Source organism: Vigna angularis, chromosome 10, assembly GCF_016808095.1.
Source record: "Vigna angularis cultivar LongXiaoDou No.4 chromosome 10, ASM1680809v1, whole genome shotgun sequence".
Classification (NCBI taxonomy): Eukaryota; Viridiplantae; Streptophyta; class Magnoliopsida; order Fabales; family Fabaceae; genus Vigna; species Vigna angularis.
Window position 1 is genome coordinate 20,611,437 of NC_068979.1, and position 25,930 is coordinate 20,637,366.

The 25,930-nt window shown below is 34.9% G+C and overlaps 1 protein-coding gene across 3 annotated transcripts in view; it reads right to left on the minus strand.

Moving 5' to 3' along the window:
• Positions 1 to 8,605: 8,605 nt before the first annotated feature.
• The window catches only part of LOC108319842 (kinesin-like protein KIN-14B), a 47,897-nt gene continuing 30,572 nt past the window's right edge, over positions 8,606 to 25,930 (minus strand). For all 3 annotated transcript variants that reach the window (XM_017551132.2, XM_017551129.2, XM_017551131.2), the window contains exons 13-24: positions 25,660 to 25,791; positions 21,421 to 21,609; positions 19,188 to 19,259; positions 18,053 to 18,108; positions 17,737 to 17,950; positions 16,419 to 16,610; positions 16,118 to 16,309; positions 15,583 to 15,933; positions 11,211 to 11,309; positions 10,049 to 10,189; positions 9,802 to 9,960; positions 8,606 to 9,305 (exon numbers count right to left, since the gene is read on the minus strand). In XM_017551132.2, the coding sequence (XP_017406621.2) occupies positions 8,850 to 9,305; positions 9,802 to 9,960; positions 10,049 to 10,189; positions 11,211 to 11,309; positions 15,583 to 15,933; positions 16,118 to 16,309; positions 16,419 to 16,610; positions 17,737 to 17,950; positions 18,053 to 18,108; positions 19,188 to 19,259; positions 21,421 to 21,609; positions 25,660 to 25,791 (2,253 nt within the window). In that variant the 3' untranslated portion in view covers positions 8,606 to 8,849. The remainder of the gene's footprint in view (positions 9,306 to 9,801; positions 9,961 to 10,048; positions 10,190 to 11,210; positions 11,310 to 15,582; positions 15,934 to 16,117; positions 16,310 to 16,418; positions 16,611 to 17,736; positions 17,951 to 18,052; positions 18,109 to 19,187; positions 19,260 to 21,420; positions 21,610 to 25,659; positions 25,792 to 25,930) is intronic.

The window sequence follows — 25,930 nt, forward strand, 5'->3', positions numbered from 1 at the left end:
ACCATGTCATATATCAAAATGACTACACAATTTCAAATGAGGCACCACAACCAAAACAACAACACGCATGATGGGTTAAAAATATAAGGCCTAAGTGAGATCAACCTGGCAGATTCACTTCGAAGGTGGGAGAAAATATATAGTTATGAAAATAATCTTGATTAAAAACGTTTTACTTAGATTTATTTCTGTCCCTATTTCCATGTCGTAAGACATGACTTTACTATTTACTGATGTGCCAAGTTTTAGATGATATTGTTTGTTACAACTCTTAGGATTAACCAAATTATTTTGGAGTTAATTATTCTTTTAAGTTGTTATTGCACGAGACTATGTAGGTATAATCTTATATGTGCATGCATGTGACCAGGAAATTGAAATGGACCATTGGTTGACTAGTATGACTATGTTATTGAAGTAAACACAACTACCTTTACTAAGAAAGGTAATAAGAAACTATTGCTTTTTATGCATATACTTCCATAATAATGTAAGGAGGGAATAACAAACTCATGCTTTTAGTCTGAATTAGAAAGGAAATTTTCTTATAAATATTTTATACGATATGAAAATTGTCCCTTATAGCTACTAACTAACCAACTAATTGTAACCCGCCTCTTACCATACATCTTATTTCATATCAGTACCCAATTAAATTTCAACTATTTTAACCTATATAAGAAATAATTTTTTGTTCTTCTTAATTTCATTACCATTATTTAAGCTTATTGTTTTGGTGGAAAGCGTTATCAAAGTTAAATTACAATAATTTCTACTACTAGATTATTATTATATTTGAATAATGATTTTTATTTATTTTGATGCATTTCAGGGATTGGAATGTCATCAGGTGTTAACTTTGGAATTCTCATTGACACATTCTATAAAACCTGAACTTTGATAATCACTTTCAAATGAGGCACCACAACCAAAACAAAAACACACATAATGGGGGACCACAACGAAAATAACATCTAACTTCATGGGAGAAGGGACCACCACTATGAATTGATTCCATAAACAAATAAGCAATACACCACAACACGACAACACTGCCAAAAAGCAAATATAGACACACATTCAAGAAAAAAGCACCTTGGACTTTCAATGGAACCCACTTCGGTGTTAAAAAAAGATTGATTTTGCACTTTCACTTCTTCGGTTTTTGAAATCCCCAAATGCGCTTCTCTTTTTATTTGTTGGAAACCCCAAATGCAATTATCTGTTACAAATCCCCAATTGAAATTCTCTTCTTTTCTGTTCATCATCTCGATCACAAATTCTCATCTTCTTTGTTCCAAATCATGAACTCAACTTCTCTTCCTCTCTATTAGAAATTTCTAAATTCTTTCACTCTTTTTCTTCGGTTGAAATACCTAATTCCATTAACATTTAATTTATTTTGTAAACTTAAACCCTAATTGCAAAATTTCCACGTCACCACCCCGTTAATGGCTTACACGTCACAATAAATATCCCACGACAATGCCACAACAACAAAATATGCACAAAACAATTTCACCAATTAGTCAACGTTATTTATTTAAACACCATGAATATAATTGGACTTTGTTTCGTTTGAAAGGGTATGAGGGTCAGTCGTCTTTTCTGGCTCTACTCTGCTCCGATCGTCCAATCCTCTTCAAGAACGCAATTCACACCAACCGATTGTTGACCTGCAGAAGACACTCTAATGCTCAAGTTAGATGTGTTTCTTAAAGAGGTCTCTATTTGATTAGAATGGAAAAAATGTCTTTACCTAGACATCAATCACATATTTATATGGCTTATAGCAATCAAGCTCATTCATTAATCATTAATACCGTATATTCATATTTGATATGACAATCAAACAATTAATGTTGTATATTCATATTTTATATGACAATCAAACCTATTAATTAACCATTAATGTTTTCTAACATACCTGCCAACTGCCCATATTTGATACGGCCGATCGGCTACCTCGACCGATCGACGCCTATTCATGAGGCGATTCACTATGACCCTAACCAATACACTTCATATAGCACATACTTGATTGATGCACATCACACAAATTTGGACGAACTTGACATTTTTTTAAAAATAGTGATCAAATTGACACACTACAATGAAAATAGGGACCAACAGAGCAATTAAACCTACTATAAGATAGTTTTTTTCAAATGGTTCAAACTTAGTTTATAAGGGATGCAAATGTTACAATTTAGAGACCAAACAATTTTTAATTTGAAGGTATATTTTCTTTTATGAAACAAATTTTCCTTTCAAGAACATGAACTATTTGTTGGTTCTATCGAGGAGGAGGTTCCCTATGGGTTACACAAACACCAATAACATCTGAGCCAACTATATAAGGGATCGACACCACTTTTTACCCAAAACCTTAAGGAAATGGGTTAATGGGTCTTCCACCTTTAAATATTACTTTACTTTCTCATTTCTATCCAATGTGGGACTTATACTCACACTTGGATTCCCAATAATCTCCCCCTCAAGGGTGAGTCCCTTCCACATAGGTACACTCTCCCTCTAGCGGAAGCATCCCCAACCAACCACAACCACGAGTAATCCTTTCTAACCGCCATTCATCTTAACGGAACTTGCTTACCAGGATACCCTTTGCCAAGAAGACTTTCGGTATAGGGATCATTATACTCGTTTGAGCCGGTCACCAAGACAAATCATCAACTCTGATACCACTGTTGGGTCTATCGAGGAGGAGGTTCCCTGTGGGTTACACAAACACCAATAACATCTGAGCCAACTATATAAGAGATCGACATCACTTTTTACCCAAAACCTTAAGGCAATGGGTTAATAGGTCTTCCACCTTTAAATACTGCTCTACTTTCTCATTTCTATCAAATGTGGGACTTCGACTCACATCGGATAAAATAAGAGATGGACATGAGTTTATATACTCCATTGGTAAGAGGCCTTTTGGAATGGTACCAAAAGCAAATCCGTGAGAGTTTGGCCCAAAGCGGCCAATATCTTACCAGTGTGGAGACCTTATGTGTGTATTGTCCCTCCCTACACTATTTAACAGATTATTTCTCTTTATTTAGTGATATGATAATTCTTTTACTGATTATTGATAATTTGCCTTTAGATAATTTACCTTCACATACTTTTGTTGTTTATCAAACGAGTCGCATGATACATCTAAAACATCAATGTCTAATATTGATTATTTTTAATCGATAATGTATTTAAGAACCCTCTTTATTGTCAAGCACCTTAAACCCTTATCCCATTTAAAACTTTTATTCTAAGGACAAACTTGATCTAGAATAGGAAACTTTCACCAATCAAATTTTTACTTATGAGTCAATTTTATCATCAAATAATTCTTTATCCTAACGAAGAAATGTCATTACTCAATAAATTAAAGCTTTCAAAAATAATGACACTTGATTTCTAATTCCTTTACCGAACGACAAACATTGCATAAGATACAAATGACTTTTTAAATTTAAATACAAATGTTGATGACTGATAAATAAAAAATTCGGTTGGCAGTCAAAAGCTACGTATAACGTGCTAGAATTGACTTCTCATATACTTTTTCCTAGTTGCTAAACTTACTTCTCTAAGAATTTTATTAAATATTAGTGTTGTAACAAATTAGAACTTACAACAGTTGAAAGTTAGATATTAACAATGCATCCTTAAATTGTATCTACTTGCATTATATGTTTAAATGTGTCCTAAAATACTAACATTATATGGCATTAAAAGTTTAATATTTTAAAAGATATTTTCTAGTTATTAATAATATAAAATACATTTAGACATACCATTGTCTATTGATAATTATTATTAATCTTCTTTTTATTTTTTTACGAGTTTTTCAAATTTATTGGATTAAAGTCTAATCTTATCTGCTGTAAGTAGTTGTTATTAATCTAACAAATATTGGTATATGAATTCATCAGGCATTCTCCTTACAAATTTGTGTACATACTCGCCTATTAATAATATTTTCCCGACATACCTAAATGTGTATTACGTTATCATTCAACAAAAACAATAATCATTTCAAAAAATAAATCAAATTTACGAGTAATAGAATAATAAAATAGTTTGAAAAATTAATACTAAATTTAATCATATGATAAAAATAAAAAACAATAAAACTTATAAACTAAATTGAATAGTTAGTTTGTACATGTTTAATAAAAATTTTATATATCAGATACGTACATGTAAATGTGTGTTTTACTTAGAGGTGTAAATTTGATTTATATGGAAGAACCAGTCCGAAGTCATTTCCAAATTGTATTTCTAACTTAACTCAGAGTGACAACATTAAAGTAAAACTTCAATTAACTCTTAAATATTTTTAATAATTAGATAAGCCATTAAAATATTACAAAATAATAATTTAATTCTATATATTTTATATTAATAGTAAACTAATTTTTTACTATTTGTAATTTAATGGTAAGATTGAGTTTAATCGTATCTACTTAAGTTAAACTCAATATAAACTTAACTAGATGTTTTTTTCTTTTTTGACCTAACTTGACTTATCCCAACATGACTTAACTTGGCTCAACCAAAGCAAACTTGAAACCTAAGCTTGACTCGATCCAACTCATCTTGACCTAGGATGAGCCTGAACCAACTTAATGTAGACTCATCCATAACCAACCCATAATGACTTGGAGTTAACTTGTAGTCTCATCTTGACTTGCGTTAAACCTTGCCCAGTTTACCTTAACATAGGTCCAACCCAACTCAACTTGATATAGGTCGGTCTAATACAACATCCTTGGGTCCATCTCAATCAACCTAACTTGTGCTTCACTTGATCTAACCTTGTGTGACTATGACCTAATTTGACTTGATCTTTCTTTATTGGGACCCAAATTGACATTGGCCTAGGCCAACTTGGTCTAACCTTTGTCCAACCTGACTCGTCTTGATTGAGTTGATCCATTTTTGACTTGAGCTGACTCGACATTACTTGATGTGGATTCAAACTAGGGTGAGTCTATCTCAACCCAACATGAAATTTATGTTAGCATTTAGACCAATGAACAACAATGCATCAGTCGTAACATAGCAAGTAATGAGTATTTATCTTTCTCTCCAAAGAGACTTATGTCATACATGACAAATATTGCAATCTATAACTTAGTTTGACACAATGTTCACAAAAACACAATAATTTTTTAGGTTAAATATGTTTTAGTCCCTAAACTATCAAGCGAAATTGCTTTTAGTTCCTCTTTCAAACTAAGCTACATTTTAGTCATTCTCCTTAAGGAAACCTTAATTTTTCGTCCTCCAAAACCAACAGCGTTAAAAAGAAGCTGAGCTGGCTAACGGTGTGTGTCATGTCATTTTTTTTTCTAAGTAATTTTTTGCCTCCCTCATCCAGTGCTTCTCCACTTCCCCCTCCGCCATCCACGACCTCCTCTTCGGCCACGTCACCCACCTTCCCACCACACCGTTCGACGACTCTTCCTCCGCCGTCCCCACCCTCCTCGCCACCGTCACCGACTTCCTTTGATCCCCCTCTTTCCATGAATCCTCAGGCGTTGTCATCCCCTGGCATTGTCATCCCCTCCGCCCTCCACCCTCACTCCTCCGTCCTCGGGTGGATCTTCGCTCGTCGTCGATCCGATCGGAATTCACAATAATTTCCCCTCACAGCATTGAAAAATTGGGAGAAATCGTTGGGGCGCGCTCATACTCTCGTTGCAAGCACAAAAAAAATGTACCTTAGAGGGATCAATATCCTTGTCGAGAACGCTCATAACGGTTTCCAGATCAATGCAAAACTTGTTGTCATTGGCGGCGCTACCGTCACCGTCCAAGAACCACGCGTAACCGAATCCCTCATCTGCCATCATCGCCGACACCCTAACGAGATTGATCGCATCAAAACCCTAACTCACTTTTCTAGAAGCTGTGGCCACAAAAGTAAAACCTCCGGTGGCGGATTTCGGAATCGAAGAGCGAGGATGATCTTAATCCCATTCTATGATCACTTTTATGCGAAAAACATTCATAGACATCAACAGCGATCACTGTCCTGGCCTGGAGACAAATACTGAATTGATTTATATTGGATTAATTTTGGTATCTACTACTATAATGTTGTCTTTGATCTTCTAGGTCATTTATGCAAGGGAGCGGCGACACTGTGTTTATACAAAACAATTCATTGACGGCTAAATGTGTTCGAACTTCACATTAGGAACATCATCATTCTTGTGTACATTTGAGTTATAGATGTTTGCATTTCCAATTGAGTCTGTTGTTTCATGTGATGTATGTAGAGTTCTTGAACTCACAATTTACCTATAGATTAGTAGAAGAGATGTGTGAAAGTAGTATATCAATTTTTTTATTTCACCCGAGGACGGAGGAGTGAGGGTGGAGGGCGAAGGGGATGACAGTGCCTGAGGATTCATGGAAAGAGGGGGAGTAGAGGAAGCCGGTGACGGTGGTGAGGAGGGTGGGGATGGCGGAGGAAGAGTCGTCGGAGGGTGTGGTGGGAAGGTGGGTGATGTGGCCGAAGAGGAGGCCGTGAATGGCGGAGGGGGAAGTGGAGAAGCATTGGATGAGGGAGGCAAAAAATTACAAAAGAAAATGACGTGGCACACACCGTTAGCCAGCTCAGCTTTTTTTAACGCTGTTGGTTTTGGAGGACGAAAAATTAAGGTTTCTTTAAGGAGAATGACCAAAATGTAACTTAGTTTGAAAGATGGACTAAAAACAATTTCCCTTGATAGTTTAGGGACTAAAAACATATTTAACCCTAATTTTTTTTTATATCGAACAGTTGGTGTGCAAGAAAATTTAACAGAGTATGTACAATTGTCAAGACTATATTTCATCCACTTCATTCTCATGTATTATCAATCAATCTCAATTCCAATTTTATGTTAAAATCAACTCATAAATATACTCAAATTATATCTCTAGTGACTTTGATCATATGTTACTCATTGAGTTCTAATTCCTTGAATTCTCAGCAAAGAAATCATGTATTAAGTTTAAAAGTTTTAAGATTACTAATGAATCATGTTCTTTCCCTAGATACAAGCTCAATTAGATACTTAATTTTAGTTTTAGGTTCAAAAGGCATTTTGCAACACCTTAAGAACCAACAATCAAGCAATGAATGATCAAGGCACAACCAACATTAAGCATAGAAATCAAATACTAACATGGAAATGAAAAATCATATGTATTAACATCATAAAATACACAAGAAATTACTTTATTATATCTAATCTCAACAATAGGTTTAGTTTTCCATGATATAGAACTTAGGATTTACAAAATTAAAGAGATATGGAATAAATTGAAATAATAAAGAAGAAGCAAGTCCTTTTTCAAGGTTCTTAGAAACTACTTCATGCTCTAATTGCATCTCATTTGCATCATCCTCTTCAACCCAAAAAGGAAAAAACCTTCATGGATGAAGGAGAAGGAAGAGCTTTTCAACACTCATAGTAGTCTGTCTCAAGCGTTCTTTAACTTGCAAATCGTTAGGCAGGTCATTTGGTCGTACGCAATATATAACATGCTTGAAGTATTGAAATAAAATGCTAATATTATGCTTTGGAGTTAGATTTGAACCTAAGACCATTTAGAATGTATCAATTTAAGCACTAGGACAAACTTCTTCCTGGGATTGTAATTTTCTTTCATTGATTTACAAATGAGATAAAACCCACGACTTAATTTGTATTTAAAAGTTTTTGGAATTTAAAATAGGGAAAATACTTTTGTCAAAATAACTGTGATTATCTCTACTAGGCTTTTCCTCTATATCTTGTGACCTTATTAAAAATTCTTCAATTTTTGTGATAATCATAATTAGGCTTATCAAACCTTAGTTTGTGATGCCTTCCTTAATTAACTTGGCATGACCTTAACCTAGCCTAACTTACCTAAGCTGGACTTAACCCTACTCATACTAATCTAAGTTCGAATTTGCTAAATATTTTTCATGTGTATAGAGATTTTTTATTTTTATTTTTAAATATTCTTTTTTAAACCAACCTTCATATATAGTAGTAGGATATTATTACCTTCCCTTTAACGAACTCCTAGATCCCAAATTTGATCTCAAAAAGAATCTTTTTAAAGACTTTTATATACCCTTTTTATATATATTTTAATCGTACCATCCTGAATTCAATTGCAAGAGAGACCACTAAAAGACACTTGACATGACATGAATAACTTTTACTAATTAATAAGTTTTCTAAAATAAAAAATGTAATAAGAACAAACATATCTACAATGGGAGAAGTATGCCGAGAGTACTACAAGCTCCTACATAGGAAGTTCAAATGAAAATCAAGTCTCACCTTTTAAACCTTCTTTAATTATCAATCATCAAGTAAAGAAAAAAGACTCGTTATTTAGATTGATTAGTCTTGATAAGCAAAACTGCAATATATAAAAAAAAAAACTGATAATTACAAGTTATAACAAGCGTACAAGATAATAGTTGTACATTATGCATACAGTGGTTTCCCAGCACTCAAGAGTACCTAAGATGCTCCCATATAGAAGTTCGAATGAAAATCAAGTCTCAGCTGCCTAAAATTTCTTTAATTATCAGTCATCAAGTGAAAAACATACGACTCGTTCTTTGGATTTGATTAGACTTGATAAACAAAACTGCAGTATAAAAAAACTGTGATAATTACAACTAAATACATTAACAAGCATACAGAATAATAGTTGTACATAATGCACACAATGGTTCCCCAACACTCAATGACCCCTGCCCCCAAACCGATGCCTCACATGCAAGCAACTCGAGGCATACAAATGTAAATTTCATAAACATTTTTCCCCTTAAAAGGTCAAGTCCTCACATCTTTCAGTGCACCCCCTTTTTCAAGCTCACTTACCAGATCCCTAAGTGATGGAACCTTCATAGCCAAAGTCCTATATAATCTAGAATATCGTGCTCGAGTTCCATCTGCAGTCCTTGCTAGGGCAAGCAATCTTAGAGCCTCGGGTAGTTCAGCAAATACTTGTTTCATTTCCTCCAAGCTCAAATTTTCCAAAATGGACGGCCTTGGGGCAACCCTCACAATCTCACCTTCTTTAGGTTCCTGAACTCGAGCCTCGGCTTTAATGATTAGTTCTGAATTTGAGTTTGCTCCACATTTTATTATAAATGAGGAGGTATTACCCGTATTGAATTGAAGGACGTTCCACTGTGCCACATCAGTTCCAGACCCAGAGCCTGTATCAGTAGATGACATACGAGAATGTGATAGGTTCTGACTGCGGTCATCTTCTTCAGGAATTGACTGCATCATAAAAGAGGTTTAGGAATCAAAAAACTCAACATAAGTCGGACATAGACCCAATTTTACCAGAAATGCTGAGATAGAAAAGCATTTCAAATTGTTTTTATCCTTTCATTCCCTACTTTTCCTTTTTGTTTCGGGTACAGCATTTCTTAAGTATATAACTGGGTTGATAACACAAACTTAGTTAACAATTTAAAAAAAATGATAAAATAGTCAAATACAGAAAAGTCAGATAAATCTTGGGAAACATAAAGAGAGACTTTTTAAAAGGTACGACAGAGTACATAAATGGTAATTTTCAGAAGGCATCAGCTACTCCCGCACCCACCCACCCAATGGCCTTGTTCCTGTGATTATGATGAGAATGTTTTTTCCCCAGAGAAAAAGTTGTGATTTTAGTCGAAACTGAGTATGCCGAATTCAGAATGAGCATAATCTGATTCCTTCACAACTCAAAATACAATCTAGCCATATGGAGCATCAAATTGCTTACCTCAACCACTCTGCGAGCATCTGCAATGTACCTCTGAGCACATGGATGATCAATTTCAAGAAGTGAAGACATTTGTTCTGTCAGTTTGTCTAGAGAACCAAGCACCGTTCTTTTCTTACTTTTCTCGATGGTGTTCACAGTAGAAAGTTTAGTTATATCCTGTTCAAATTATACCATGAATTATTGAGTATTTGCTAGCACAACACCAAATTTTGAAGAACAGATTTCAAAATAAGAAAAAAGAAACCTTGACTTGCTTCAATATTCTATCAAGTGAAATAAGAGACGCTAATCTTGCATCCTCAGCAGCAGTAGAAAAATTTTGAACAGGTGAACCACCATTTTCCAAGGTCAGTAAAGCTACATCACTTCTCATTTGTTGTAAAATCTGAAAATAATTGCCAGGACATCATAAATAGACATTCATTTAAGAGAATAAGGCATTAACTTCCCTCTTTAATTACCATATAAAACTTAATCTACACTAAAATTACAAAGTCGAACAAAATTGCCAGAAAACTCATTTAAGACTGAAGACTAATGTTACTGTAAAATAATCCCTCCTCTAGAACCTATTTTGTTTCTCGGCTAGAACTGTAGCAATCAATTTTACCACATTGAAGCTCAGGACTACGAAAGTTCACTTTAGTTCCTTTGAGATAAATAGTCATTACAGGTGTGTTGTCTATATATACCTACTTGAAGAGTTAGAGAAGCTGAAAAGTCTTATTTTTCACTTAGTAAATTTGATACAACTTACTACTATATTTATAGGAGACAGTAGTTCTAAAAAGTAAAAGGGCGGAAGCCCCTAACAAAATCCTAACATAAATATTAATAATAATAAAGACATTATATTTCAACATACGTGAAATGGGAAGGAATAGATGTTTCATTTATATCTTCTTAATTACACAAAGATGACCCTCTAGAAGTGCTGATATAACTTGGACAAACAGTATTAGAATCAACAAAGTTACGAAAAAATAGTTTCAATTTTATGGTACTTTAACTTCCTCTTATCAAAGCAATTTCCAAGTATCATGTGAAAAGTCTTTCAAAAATATAGCATGACAATAACATGATATAACCTTATTATGTTAAAACTTCCCATGCAATTTTGGTATAATAAACAAATGCAAGGGCAAAACATTCAACTCGTAACAAAGCTGAAGGCATATTCAAATACAGGTTCATACAAGTATACGCATGCTTAAAGTATCACCAATTTTCAGAAAATACATCCCATTAAAGGGTTGCATATTTTCTGTTAATAATTAGGATTTAAATTTGTATCATTTTCCTAATTTCCCAGTTTCCCAATATCAGTTTGTATAATTAACCATGTTGTGGATTAACACAGGCAGTTCCAAAATATTTTGCTCCATTCCAAGTGTGAAAGAAAGTACCTTTCTTCTTTTGTGATCAACAGATTCTAGTGCTGAACGCAACTTGGCCACTTGTGCCGCATCTTCAGCCTCTTCTGTTGCCAAGGTACCAGTAATATCCTGATAAGCCAATGTTAGGAAAACAAGCATCAAAACATAATTTAACACGTATGAGAAAATTAATCAAACATGAGTTTCTCTCATTTTTTGGTTCACGATGGGTACAAACCGGTAAAACCCAATCAAGATCTTAAATTTAGGAGAAAGAATATATTTCTTATTATTTGTCTCCTTACATACATTGGATATATATACAAGAACTTATTGAATATTTTAGGAAATAAAAGTAGCCTATTCTACTGAACAAATCCCTGGAATTGTGAGATTGTTATACTAGTAATAATAGCAAGATGCAGAAAATATAACAAATTAAATAGATGAGAATAATATCTAAATTTCCTAAAATATATTTTGACACAATAAAACCACACAAATGTAATTTGCGATACATGGTAATTGCAAGAATATAAGATGTATATTCATATGAATGAATCTGTGTTTTTGAGCACAACAAAGGAACACATTACATATAGACCAGAGAAGGGCCTACGCCCATATATTGAAAATACATCAAACACTCCTCATGCTAGTGAATGTAAATCATATGCACCAAACTTGTTCCAAATATAATTAGTTTTAAGACCCTGTAATGATTTGGTGAAGACATTCACCAACTGATTATTGGAGTTAACAAATTGAGTAGTGATGTCTCCCAATAAAATCTTTTAAAAAACGAAATGACAATCTATCTCAGTGTCTGGTCCTCTCATAAAATACTGGATTTGAGTCAATATGATTGTTTATCACAAACGAGACATTTGTGTACCCTCTCAAAATTTTAGTTCTTAAAGTCTTTTGAGCCAAATAAGTTCATAAGCAGCAGAAGTCATAGTTCTATATTTTACTTTTACACTAGATCTATTACCAATACAGATACAATATCCTATAGAGCCTACCCAATCTGTAATTGAGTATCCTCAAGAATGATTACTTTGTTCATATAACAAATCTTTTTTCCCAGGGCTCCTTTAAAGTACTTTAGAATGCAAATAACAACATTTCAATATCTTGCACATGAATAATTTAGAAATTGAATTACACATTACTGGAAAAGGAATGTCAAGAGAAGTTATTGTGGATAGTCAAGTTTCCCAACCAATATCCCATACCTCTCAGGATCTGAAAGTTGCTTTGTTGACTTGGTAGAAGTTTAACATTGGGATTCATAGGTATGTCAAGGGGCTTGAATTTCATTAGCCTATTCTCTCCTCTAAAATATCAAAAGCATATTTCCTCTAGGAAATTAAAATTCAATTGTTGACTTGTGCTACCTCAATTCTCAAGTATCTAACTCCAACAAGGTCTTTTGTCCATAAATGATGACAAAGGTATTTTTTTAATGTAAAATGTCACGGTAATTGCTACTTGTAAGAACAATGCCATCAATCTAGACCAGAAGGTAGATACACCGCAACCTTGAATGATGATAAAACACAAAATTGATCATCCTCACTCCAAGTCATATCAAATTGTTGGCCAACTGCATTGAATCTACCAAACCATGCTCTGAGAGATTGTTTAAGGCAATATAAGATTTGCAGAGACCAGCATACAAAGTGGGAAGAGTCCCCAAAGCAACAAAACCAAGAGGTTGTTCAACATAAATTTCCTTCAGTAAATCACCATGTAGAAAGGTGCTTTTGACATGCCAACTGATGGAGGGACCAACATTGAAGAGCAACCATGGCTAAGAATAATTTGAAAGAGGTGATCTTGGTGATCAAAGAAAAGGTGTCACCAAACTCTAGCCCAAAAGTTTGAACTAAACAAGTTTTGAGCTGATCAATAGTGCCATTAGAGCCAACTTTGATTGTGAAGATCCATTGACATCCAACAATAGATTTCCTAGGAGGTAAAGGAACAAGATTCCAAGTACCACTGTTTTGAAGAGCACACAATTCATAAAACATGGCATGTCTCCATCCAATGTGGGCTAAGGCATCATATAGGAAGCGACATAGAGGAATGCGAAGAGAAATGAGTATAATGAATAGAAACAACTTGTGATAACATATGATGGGAAGGATTGTGAGTGGAGTGTTAGAATCTGTTTTATTAGTTGTATTATTTCTGTAAATGTTTTATTAGCTGTATTATTTGTCAGAATCTATGTTTTATTAGCTGTATTGTTTCCTTATTTAGCATATTACAATTATAGTGTATGATGGGAATATCCCTGAATCAGAGGGATCTAGTTGTCTAGGTGCTATTATTATTATTCCTAAAATAGCTTTCTAGCCTTGTATATATGAATTGTATTCTCAGCATAATTTAATATATCAATTATTCTACCCTAAATTGTGAGATGGCATCAAAGCTCTCAATTTCTAGGAGCCACCTCTGACTGCACAAACCAAAACCCTAAACGACAGCCTTCATTGTCCACCATCCCTTTCAAGACAACCTTCATTGTTGTCAATAGTTTTTTTAAGGATAGCCAACCTTCATTACTTTGTGATTTGCAATGTTGTTTCTTAGTTGCCGTCCCAACAAACAAATACATATTGCATTATGGTCATTGTAATGTGGTTGACATAGCCGATTAGTGGTGAATACTGAGTCACAAAACACTTAGGAACAGCTGCAGAACCTCAACACTACCTACTGATTGAATGGTTAAATTTACTTGAAATGGGCCCAGCTTGTTCACAAAGCTTTGAAAGGTAAAGGGAAAGCTAACCACTTGACTGAAGATGCTCCTAAAGAAGAAGATCCCAAATTTACAAAATGGGATGAAGAGGACTCTATGATCATGGCATGGCTATGGAACTCAATGATCCTAGAAATCATTGATACTTGCATGTTTCTTAATTCTGAAAACAAGATTTCAAATATATGACGTGTAGGTGAAGACTGTGGCTGCAAAACAGGGAAACAAGATTGTACAGAGTATGCTAATCAACTCAAATCCCAGTGGATGGAGTTGGACCATTAAAGGGTTATAAAAGCCAAGTGCTCAAATGATTCAGCAATGCTCAAACAGTGGATAGAGTAGATGATTTCTTAGTGGGGCTTTACTCTGATTTTGATCAAGTGAGAGTCCAAATCCTTGGAAAAGAAAAAATCAAGGAATTAATGAAGTAGTAACTGTTAGAATCTGTTTTATTAGCTGTATTATTTCTGTCAAGATTTTGTGTTTTATTGTTTCCTTATTTAGCATATTATAATAACGGTATATGATGGGATATCCATGAATGATAGGGATCTAGTTGTCTAGGAGCTACTATTATATTTCCTACAATAGCTTTCTAGCCTTATATATATATATATATATATATATATATATATATATTGTATTCTCAGCATAATAAGATGAATCATTCTACCCTAAATTATAACATGGTATCAGCGCTCTCAAATTTTGGGTGCCGCCTTTGACTGCACACACCAAAACCCTAGTCGACAGCTTTCTTTGTTGCCACCATCCCTTTCATGACAGCTTTCATTGTTGTTGCACACGAAACCCTAGTAGCTAACAGCCTTTACCCAGTATAGCTTTCCTAGTCTTGGACTAGAATATTTTTGTCGGATATTTTTTTAAATTAACAGATAAAAGAATATAAAAACAAAGTGATATAGGATTTCATTGGATGAGCAGCATGGGATCAGATTCCAAAGCAAGCATAGCTAGAAAGGAGAACAATTAACATCTTACATGGCAAGGGTGTCAGCATGGAAAATATGGGAAAGAGAGTAAACAGGAAAATTAAAGGGTGGAGGATTTATGTCAGAAAACCATACTTATCGAAAGTGTGGGGTAATCTTTGTATTTTTCCTTGTTCAGTTTCCTACATTTCTCTATTATTTTGTATCTCTTGAAGATGATACCTCATTGATATCTACTTGAGAATAATGAGAACATATGCATAATGTACTTTTATGATCTAGTCCAATTTCCTATCACAGACTAACAGAGACACGATATCCTCTAAAAGTAACAGCAAAATACATGCCTAGAAGAAAATGTTTCATCTAGGTAAACCTTACTGACAATATCTTTGTGCCTCCAATGAAAACACTCTTTTGGCGTAAATATTGGCTAAATACCAAAATAAAGTAAAGAAAAACACATTATCCAACAACAATGCCAATATAAGTAGGTGGGCAAAGTCTAGCATGTTTACAAATGCGTCAAACACAACTAACTTAACTATTAACAGTGCCACCTCTCTCAATCAGTGACAAGTTATACAGGGCTTTTTCTGGTTCTCAAGAACATTAAATAGTATTTATTTAGAACAATCATTCTAGACAGATTTAAGATGAAACGCACCTTCAAGTGCTGCAGTTGAGAAGTATAGACACGTCTTGAATATTCAAATAGAAGTTGGCCAAGGGCATCAGTTTGGGGAGAAAGGGCACTGCCAAGTCCAGCCATCCAACCATCCATAATTGCAGTTGAAATAAGCTCCAACTGACCATTTGTTCCCCCCGGTGCATCATTTCCCATAATAGATAGAAAATCAAACTTCTCGGCAAGCCAGGATCTAATTTGGCGCTGCAGCTCTCCAGCTGGAGTATGTACAAAGAGTGCAGCAAGAGCCTTGTTTCCAATTGCAAAACTTTTTGCTTCCTCACTGATTTCCCTAAGCTTTCCCCCAGTTACCTGCTGTCTCCAGGTTTCCTACACGGTTTATTCAAAATTATAAAACAAGGTGACACACACATGCATATTCATAACACCATAGGTAAAAAAAAATGAGACAGTATCACCAAGAAATAGCATATTATTTATGATATTCAAAATTCAAAAGAAAGACAAGAAAAACAAATCCTACTCAATAATTTTCAACACATAATATCATTACCTCATCAATCCCACGTATCTTCAACACAACAGATGAAAATTTCGATTTCTTTTCTGGCTTTATATTCACTTTAAATCCCTGGATCTGCTCATCAACATATTGCACTGAAGATCTTCCAGGACTGCTTGCTCGGCTGGAACTTCTACTGGGTCCAGTGTTGGACTTTTCAAGAAAGCACTCAACTGGCAATACCTTTCAATTCGGAGTGCAAGATTTACTAAATTAGAAAGGTACACCAGGAAAATTCAATAGAACATCACTAAATTGACATTAACAAGTTATAGTAAGAAAAATACTGTACCTTAATGGATTGCAACTCTGGGGATCTGGCAAGCAAAGATCTTATATACAAGATTCTAACACGGGAAATAAGCATGGTATCCATTACTCGCCTTGGCTCCATTTTTCGAATAAATGAAAAAACAGCATCTCTAATTTCAGCAAGTATTTCGTGTTCTCTGGAGGCACCAGCTTTGATGACAGCAGCCAGAACCTGTGCCATTAAGATTAATGACGGTAAAATTCCATCTTGCAAGCTTAAGCTATTAGAGTGGTTTATATTTAACATGCCCACGCTTGATCACTTGGACTTGAAGGGTGGCACACCCCACCTTACACTGAAATTTGTGTTGTTTATTCAGAAGAATATGGGTGTCAAAGATATGATTCCGTAAAACGGAAAATATTGTATAGCCTTTAAGTTTAGGGATTGAGTTTTATATTTCTTGTTTCCTTTTATTATATTATTACTTTTCCCAATAAATAGAGAAGCATGCGTGTGCTCATAACACAATTTCTGTAAATCTTTCTAAAAGGTGCAGAAAGGTTCCAGGGCTCACTTATAGAGTTACAAAGAGAAAAGTATGCACTGAGTCTGTTATATAAGAAAAAAACAATATGGTCGTGGGGGGTTGTCTTTATCAAAGTAATGTAATGGGAATCTAGAGTAATGACTCAAACTTGCAAGGAGTTTTGCCTCTTATTTTCTCCTGTATGGGTTCCTTATTTCAGATTTCTTAGGAAGTGTTTGATCCATATACCAACGAACCTCACTTGGTGAGAAAAGACTTGATCGTTGTTGTCTATGTTTGTATATCTGATAAGGGATAATGTTGGGTTTTAGGCCTGTCTTTTATGTTCTGCAAATGGTTGGTTCAAAAATACTTCTACTAGTGACATGCAAAGAAATTGGACAGTTTTTTAGCATTTTTAGCAACTTTATCTAATATTATTGTATTTTCTTTTACAGGAGAATATTTCATGTTCCACACAACGCAATTTTCTCCTCACTATGGTAATATATTGCCACAAATTGTCTCGCAACCATAAGAAAACTATCACTAATAACTTCCACACATTTTCAAACTGAACTAAGAGCAAGCATTGTCTAAGGCCTACAATGGGGCAACTAAAGCAGAATTCCCAATTTGAACCAGGGAAGACTTCAATGCATCCCAGTTGTTGCATTGTCCAGCTTTCAATTTTAGAAGTGTGATAAGCACAGCAACATTCTTATGAAGAAGGTACTTTATGTAGAAGTAAAGAACCATTGCACATAAACTACAATTTATCTGCTTTCACCAAAGTATAAACTGAACCTAAACACTAAAGATACATACCAGCATCAGAAGCTTGTTTGCACCATCAGAAATGGCAGCAAGTCCTTCATACTGATCAGGATTAAAGTCATTCAGTGCTGCAGTAAGATATTCACCAGCCGGGGTAGTCTTAACTCTCTCAGAACCAGATTTAACTAAAGCAACAGTTCCTTCATTCTTATCTGTGACAAAAGATGAAGGAAGAACATCCATAGAACGAGCTCTTGCAGTGGTGCTGGTGTCATTTCAGTTTGAATACAATGAGAATAAAGCCACTATCCACAAGCTTAAAAATAAAATAGAACTGCAATGTATATGACAAAATGTAAAATTGTACCTGCCCAAATTTCCAGGCTCAACATTAATTGATCCCCTAGATAATGGACTTGACAGCTGAAAATAAATTTAAAATCTTAAAATGGCAAAAGCACCACATTAATAGCACAGAAATGATGGTCACAGTAATTTAGATTCTGCCATCTATATCGCATCAATATTTTAGCAAATGGGGCTGATAAACTGATAGAAGAAAAGAAAGCGTGTGGAAACAATATTTAAGAATCCATGTAGTTAGAGCCGCACAGACAGAAGCCATATTTAGAAGTAAAAAATTCTTTGCAGTGGAAGTTCTATTTGCACAAGAGAGAGAAAAAGCATTTCCGAATACTTTGTTGCACAGTTCCTTTTCATGTAAATAATCCATTAAAAGAATGCAAAAATGATTCTATTTAGGAATCACAGGTACACATGGATGTTCAATTTATCTTCATTTTAGAATGATCATTATCATGATATGACACTTGAATTGGTAAAAGTTAGTATCCTATGTAATGTTACTCAACATACGTGTACAGGATTCAACTTTTGGAGTTAATGGAGACCGCAATACATAGATATTTAATCTAATATTTACATATTTATATACATTTCCAAAGGTATAAAATATTTAATGTTAAGTAGTTCAATGAAGTACCAAATAATTTTAAAATTCTAGGACATTTTATAATCTTCATCTACTAAAGTTCAATGATTGATTGATAAAATTCAGTATGTATTGTTAAAAATATATAGGAATATCTAAAGATATTAGAATATTTTAAAGTATCTTAGATAATCTCCTTTGATTTATTCTGAGTTTATATTTTAATTCATTTTCTTATTTAATTAGGATCTTTATATTTATAGGAATATCTTAGTAGAATTTATTTAATAGAATATGATTTATGGGCATATCATATCATGTATTTACTGCCATCAGTCTTTATAAAATGGACTCTGTTGTGTAGTCCATACACAGTTTTTGGCATCTCTTCTCTTCCATCTATTTTTCTCTCTCAACATTTATAAATAATTACTCGATGGAGTGAGTTAAAAGTAACTCTTGATGTAAATGTACCCCCACCGCTGACACAGAACATAACTATTGATAACTTGGGCATGGCAACTAATGTAAGAAAAAAAAAATTGCCTACCTTAGGTGATCCAGCCAGAGATGCTTTCTCAGTCAACTTATCAAATAATTTCTCATTTTCTACATGCAACCTCTGCAAAACATTGAACGGAGTTTCTCAACATAACAAGTGAAACTAATATAAGCATGTAAGAATTCAAAACCGCTTAAGAACTCAACAAAATAAATACTCTGAACTTATGGCATGGTGCCATTTTGATACATAGGATCATATTCAGAGATTACTTCTTCTATCTTTTACATTCTAGAAAGTTCACACCAAGAGCAAACTATATTTGAGATTTTTGGTTGCAGTTTAAGCATTTCCCGTTTTTCACCACATATATTAAGATGGCTGGCAAGGATTTCAACATGAGAAACCCCAGAAAAAGGAATATCTGTCAGTTAACCAATTGTGTACTTGTTTGCTTAATCTATCCTCAATTAAAATTATTTCCAAAAAAATTGAAAAGAAAATTGGATAAAGAAGTGAATAAATAACCATGACCGGGTGGGAAACAGAAATTGGAAGAATGGTACAATCAGACAAAGGATATTGGACCTTGTTGAATATAGTAAGAAACTATATATGAAATTAATCTCTTTTGTATTGAATATACATATAGGGTATTGTATTTATAATAGAAGAAATATGGACTAGGCTAAAAATACAAATAAGAAATAATAACAAACTAACTAAAGATAAAAGATAAAAATAAGATAAAGATAATATATCTAACACTCTCTTTCAAGCTAGTTCATACAAATCATATATACCAAACTTTATTAATATAATCCATAAAGACTTAGTGAAAATATCTGCTTTTACACTTGAGTGACACCAAATTTTTAATGGTTTACGAAGACAGCATAGAAGACAAAATACCAACTTGGAAGACTATAAATATGGGAGGTTGCTCCATATAAATCTCTTCTTACAAATCACCGTTAAGGAATGCATTGTTGATAACTAGTGGATAAAGAGATCATTGTTGAAGAGTCACCACGGCTATAAATAAACTAACAAAAGCCATCTTTTGCCATGGGAGAAAATGCATATATGGACGGATCAAACACAATGGTGACAAAAAGGAGGTCAAAAGAGACAACAGAGGAAGAAGCCATGGATGAACAAGACAAAGAAACCTTAAAAATCCAAGATTCTCCAGTCAAGGTACCTGAAAAAGAAAAAAGAGCAATCTCGATCCTCTGAATAACTTCCTGAAAGGAGATGGGACGGGCAACCACACACGACGAACTTGAAAGAGGAAAACGAACGACATCGACACTCTAAATCACTGTCTAAGAAGAGACGAGACATGCCACATGCACAACGGAAAAGGGAGCATATCCACAACTTCAAAAAGCACTGAAAGCGCGCAGGAGCCCCGCAACACGGTGGTCACCTTGCTGAAACGATCAAAATTGTGTGATCGTCGGTAGAAAAAAAAATTACTTCACTTACATTACACCACACCAAGGACACCAAACCAAGGGTTGTGAGCATATTAGTGAAATAGAGGCACGATGAATGTGAAACGAAGAACACGATCAGAGGCGAAACAGTGCGACCACTGAAGGAGGCACGATGCGAGACCATCGGTGACGGCGAGATTGGGGCCAACAGCGACTGTGAACAAGGGCAAAACGCAAGCAAGGACGAAACGCAAACGACAACTACTGAATCGCATAGACAAAGCACAGTGCTTAGTGAATCGTAGGAGACAAACAAGAAATAGAGCTTCGTCACTCAACTAAATCAAAAAACCCTAATATGATGAGGCCTAAATCTTCAAGAACTCGCCAAATCGAAAGCAAACTCGCGATTTCAGCCGAGTCTACCGATTCTACCACCAAGCCCACCGATTCTACACCAAATCCGAGTTAACTCAGAAGCACTGAGTTAGCACGTAAACTCGTCCGAGTTAACGAGTTAACTCGCAAGTTTGATAACCATGGCGGCAGGTGATGACAGTAGACGATGGCGCCGTCAGCAGTGGTAGATGGAGCTGCCACTGACAGCGATAGGTGTAGTGATAGAGACAACAAAAATTTTTTTCCTCAAAAGAACCTTAGGCTCTAGATACCATGTTGAATATAATGAAAAATATGTATGAGATTAATCTCTCGTGTTGAATATACATATAGGGTATTACATATATAATAGAAAAAATATGAGTTTGGCCCAAAATACAAATAAGAAATAATAACAAACTAACTCAAGATAAAAGATAAAGATAATATATCTAACAAACCTCAATCAGAGCATCACGTTTCTTGAGTTCCTCTTCTAGTTTATTGGTTAATGTAGATGAATCCATGACATCCCCTGTTGTCCTGGAATTAGGTAGAGCTCCAGAAACAGTTTCTGGTACAACATTTAACCTAGTGTTGCTCGATCTAAGGGCTTCATTGAGTTGTATTTCAAGGCTTCCAATTTTGGCCTGAATAAGAGAATAAAAAGAGATACAAACATTATCAAGCAAGCAAGAACAAAGCTGGTCACATGCATCTAAGACCAAAGTTGTCATATATATAACAAAGCTTAGGTGGCAAGCCATGATCAGCAATGCCATGCCACAAACTACAGTAGATGATAGGTGGATGGCACAGTTGTAATTGTAGTACTAACACCAGAAATATAATAGACTTAGCATTAGCAAGTAGCAACCACAGTATGTGCTAAGTGGACAAGTAATCTTAATATTAAAGCCATATATAAAGACCAAACTCTCTTGAACTCTGTCTATCAGCTATCTGAGTAGATTAGAAAGAAAGACACTAGAAGCCTGTAAATTTCCCATCAGTTACTGATGGACCTCTGTTCTGGTATGTATAATCCAATTCCACTAGTTTTTCATTCATCTCCCAACTTAACAATCAATTTGCAGCCCTTGCTTTTTAGAGTTCTCACACATAACAGATACTCTGAGAAAGATATGTTAGGATATTTATCCTATTTTATCATCATTATATTATGTCAAGGTTATCCTATTAATCATGATTATATTGTGTTAAGGGTTATCTTATTTATCATTATTATATTGTGTCTAAGATTATCCTATTTATCATAATTATATTGTGTTAAGGATTACCCTATTTATCATGATTATATTGTGTCTAGGGTTACCCTATTTGTCATAATTATATTGTGTCTAGGTTACCCTATTTATCATGTACTCTTGTATCAATTTATTCTTATAAATAGAAGATTATGAGAGGGATCAATCAAGCCCTCTAGAATTATTTTACAGTTTAATTCTCAAGTTGGTATCAGAGCAGGTAGTCTGAGTCTCTTCCTACTCTGTCTTTGTTGCCGCCACTGGCCAATGCCGCCACTGGCGACATTAAAAATTTCATCTTTTCTAAAATACTTCAATGAGCAATCCCACTGTTGTCTGCCACCATCCGCTGCCTCAGTATAGTTCGGCGACCAGTGGATCTTGATCGCCTCCTTGAGCAACGGTCAATCCCGCCGGTGTCGAGGGCTAGTTCTCATCCAGGCGCCGTCACGTGCGCCACATCTGTCCGACGTCTGCCGCCACCGTCACGTTTTCTTCAACAAAGTTAGGGGTTTTGTCGCCTCAAGGAGCGTGACTCATCCTTGGTAGTCGCTGCCTCATTCTCCTCCACACGCACTATCACGAAAGACTTTTCTCCGATCATCTTCCGGCGCGTGTTTGTCACAAGTCACCTTCCCAATGTCAGAATCACTGTCGTTTGTCTCGCTGGACCAAAAGAAGAAAAAATATTCTTTGTTTCAGCATTATTCCTTAGCCTCTTTTATAATGTGTGTTTAGCTTTGCATATTGTGGCAGTTGTGATGTTCCTGATGGCTTGTGTCATTTATTTACAAGTCTCCAAGGAGAGTCCGTGCTATTAGTTGGTTAACACCAAGGAATTTCAACACCAAAGTCATAGGTTGAAGGTTCCTCATGGCATAAGGGGAGTTTATTTCTATCCAAATTCAGAATCTTAGTCAAACAATTTCTCCAGTCCCTTGTCAAATCTGTTTTTAGATCCTTTGATGAATAAAGGAGCCCATTATGATCTTCCACCTTCACGATTTGTCATCAGCGTGTAGTCATTTCTGTCGTTTGTCATGAGGAGGAGTATGTTTCCAGCCACTGCAATATGTTTCCAGCCACTGCATGTCCCATCAGTCAGTGATGGCAGTCCCTGCTGTTTATCCTTTCAGCCACTGTAGGCCCCCATCACCTCGTCAGTCAGTGATGGCAGTCCCTGTAGTTTTGTCGCTTCCCGCCACTACAGGCCCCATCGGTCAGTGATAGTATTTTAGTCCCTACAGTTTGTCGCTGTCTACCATTGTTGGTTGTCATCCACTTTTAATGGAAATCTCATTTATCAAAGTCATCCTTGTTGAAGTTTCGTGGTGTTAGTTGAAGTTTTGTGGTTGTCTACTGATGGCCAATATTATTCTCCATAAGCTGTTATGAGTTGTTTGTCAATCTGTGTTTTTGCACTTTTGCTATCCATTGACCATTATCATCGGTTTGCTGCACACTCTTGAATACGAGTCCTATATTTCAACAAGAGTTTCTTTGGCTATGCTGGATTGTGAGTTCAATTTGGTTTATAGACATTCTCTCTCGATGGTCTGAAGCATATGTGTATCTTGTTCAACGCCAAAGTTACCACGTCTATTGTCTCGACATTTTAGACAAGTTGATTTTGTTGAATTGAGTTTATTTATTCCAAGCTTGGTACATACAATTTGTATGCTCCAGCTTGAGGGGGAGTGTTAGGATATTTATCCTATTTTATCATCATTATATTATGTCAAGGTTATCCTATTTATCATGATTATGTTGTGTTAAGGGTTACCCTATTTATCATGATTATATTGTGTCTAGGATTACCCTATTTATCATAATTATATTGTGTTAAGGGTTACCTTATTTATCATGATTATAGTGTCTAGGGTAACCCTATTTATCATAATTATATTGTGTCTAGGTTACCCTATTTATCATGTACTCTTGTATCAATTTATTCTTATAAATAGAAGATTATGAGAGGGATCAATCAAGCCCTCTAGAATTATTTTACAGTTTAATTCTCAAGTGATGTTTATATTAGAAGATTACCAGTGAATAGGCAAGGGAGACAACGCAAATAAGTGTCTCAAAATTGTACTAGCTGAGGGATTTTGTAACTGTATTGTTAAGCCAATCATGAGCCTTATCTAACACTTGCAATTTCGAAAGTTGGTCCATGTCATGATGTTTGGAACCCAGAAACAAAATAGGAACAACGTGTTATTAGGTGTGCTGCAAAGGTGTTTGGTATTCTAATCCATATGTTTTCTTTAGATTGTGAGAAGAAACTCCAATGGCTTATATCTATCAGGATATGGAAAGAGCTAAGGAAGCAACTGCCCACTTCTCTAACAACTAAGATGAAAATAAAAAATGTAAAAGGTTTGTTTTTCAATTACAGATAAAAGATGGGAAGTGAAACTTCAATATGATTTCTGTACAGCTGACTATTTCTAGAACCTAGAATGCATTTTAATATTCAAATTGTTGAGAAGAGGGAAACCAAGAACGTGTTAGGTTCCTTTATGCAGGGAACCGTAACAGATGACACTCCTCTCTCACAACACTCAAACAGTAGAAAAGAGATGAATGTATACGTATTTCATTAATTCTGTAAAGTATGGAAAAACAGAATTTACAGGTAAGTGTCCCAAGGAAGCCTCTCTTCCTCCACTGGAAAAATGTCCAGTCTATTCCCAAAAGTAAAATATCTGATAATCCTCTCTCCACCTATTCTGTTATTATTTATACCCTCTCTCTACTAACAACTAACTTCTTTTATTCCTAACAGAAGGCATATGATGATTTCCTTGTGTTCTGACCCCAGCAGAGCAACTAAATTTATAGAACATTCAGTCATGAATACAAAATAATCAGTTACCCTATATTAGGCTAATAACATATATATAGAATCAATCTAATTGATACTAGTACCATCAGCTACCAAATATCTATAGGATTCTAACACATCCATAATATTAACCAAGATTAATTAGTTAATGTGGCTTTGCTAAATTGCATACAAACTGCAAATGATGATCCTGCTATGTCAGTATTTAGAACATTGCACACATTTTTTTGAAATAACTCAAATTGTCATCAGGAAACAACAGGTAATAAAAAAAATTGTGTGGAAATGACAAACGAAACATTTCTAGATGTGCTCCAGTGTTTTCTAACCCAGCAGAATGGAGATTTTATTGCATGGAAGAGTGTTTCAAAGATAACTAATTCTATAGAGAAATTAAAATACCACTACTTCCTAAGATGTATTGAACATAGCCATACCAAGTATATTGGATACATGAAAAAATAAATATTAAAGAAGCTCGTCTCCTAAATACTCCTATCTCCGACAAAATTATTGAAGAAAATGAACTCAATAAACCATTCACAAAGTACTTTAAGATTTTATGAAAACTAATAAATATTAACCTCCAAACTTTTAATGGTTGAATCGCGCTGTTGTATCTGCAAATTTTGTGCTTTTTCTAACTGTAACATATGAGCAACTTGATTTCTAAGCTGAGAATTTTCTTCTTTCTCTGCCAGCAAAATATGCTCTGCCTGCAGAAAATAAAGCAATGATGTTGCTCACTGACAAGTATCCTGTTCAAGCTAACAATCAAGTATTGCAGCACAGTTTGCATGTTCAGAAAAGTGGGCATCAAGCATATCTTGTACAAACGTTCACATCTCTCTGAAC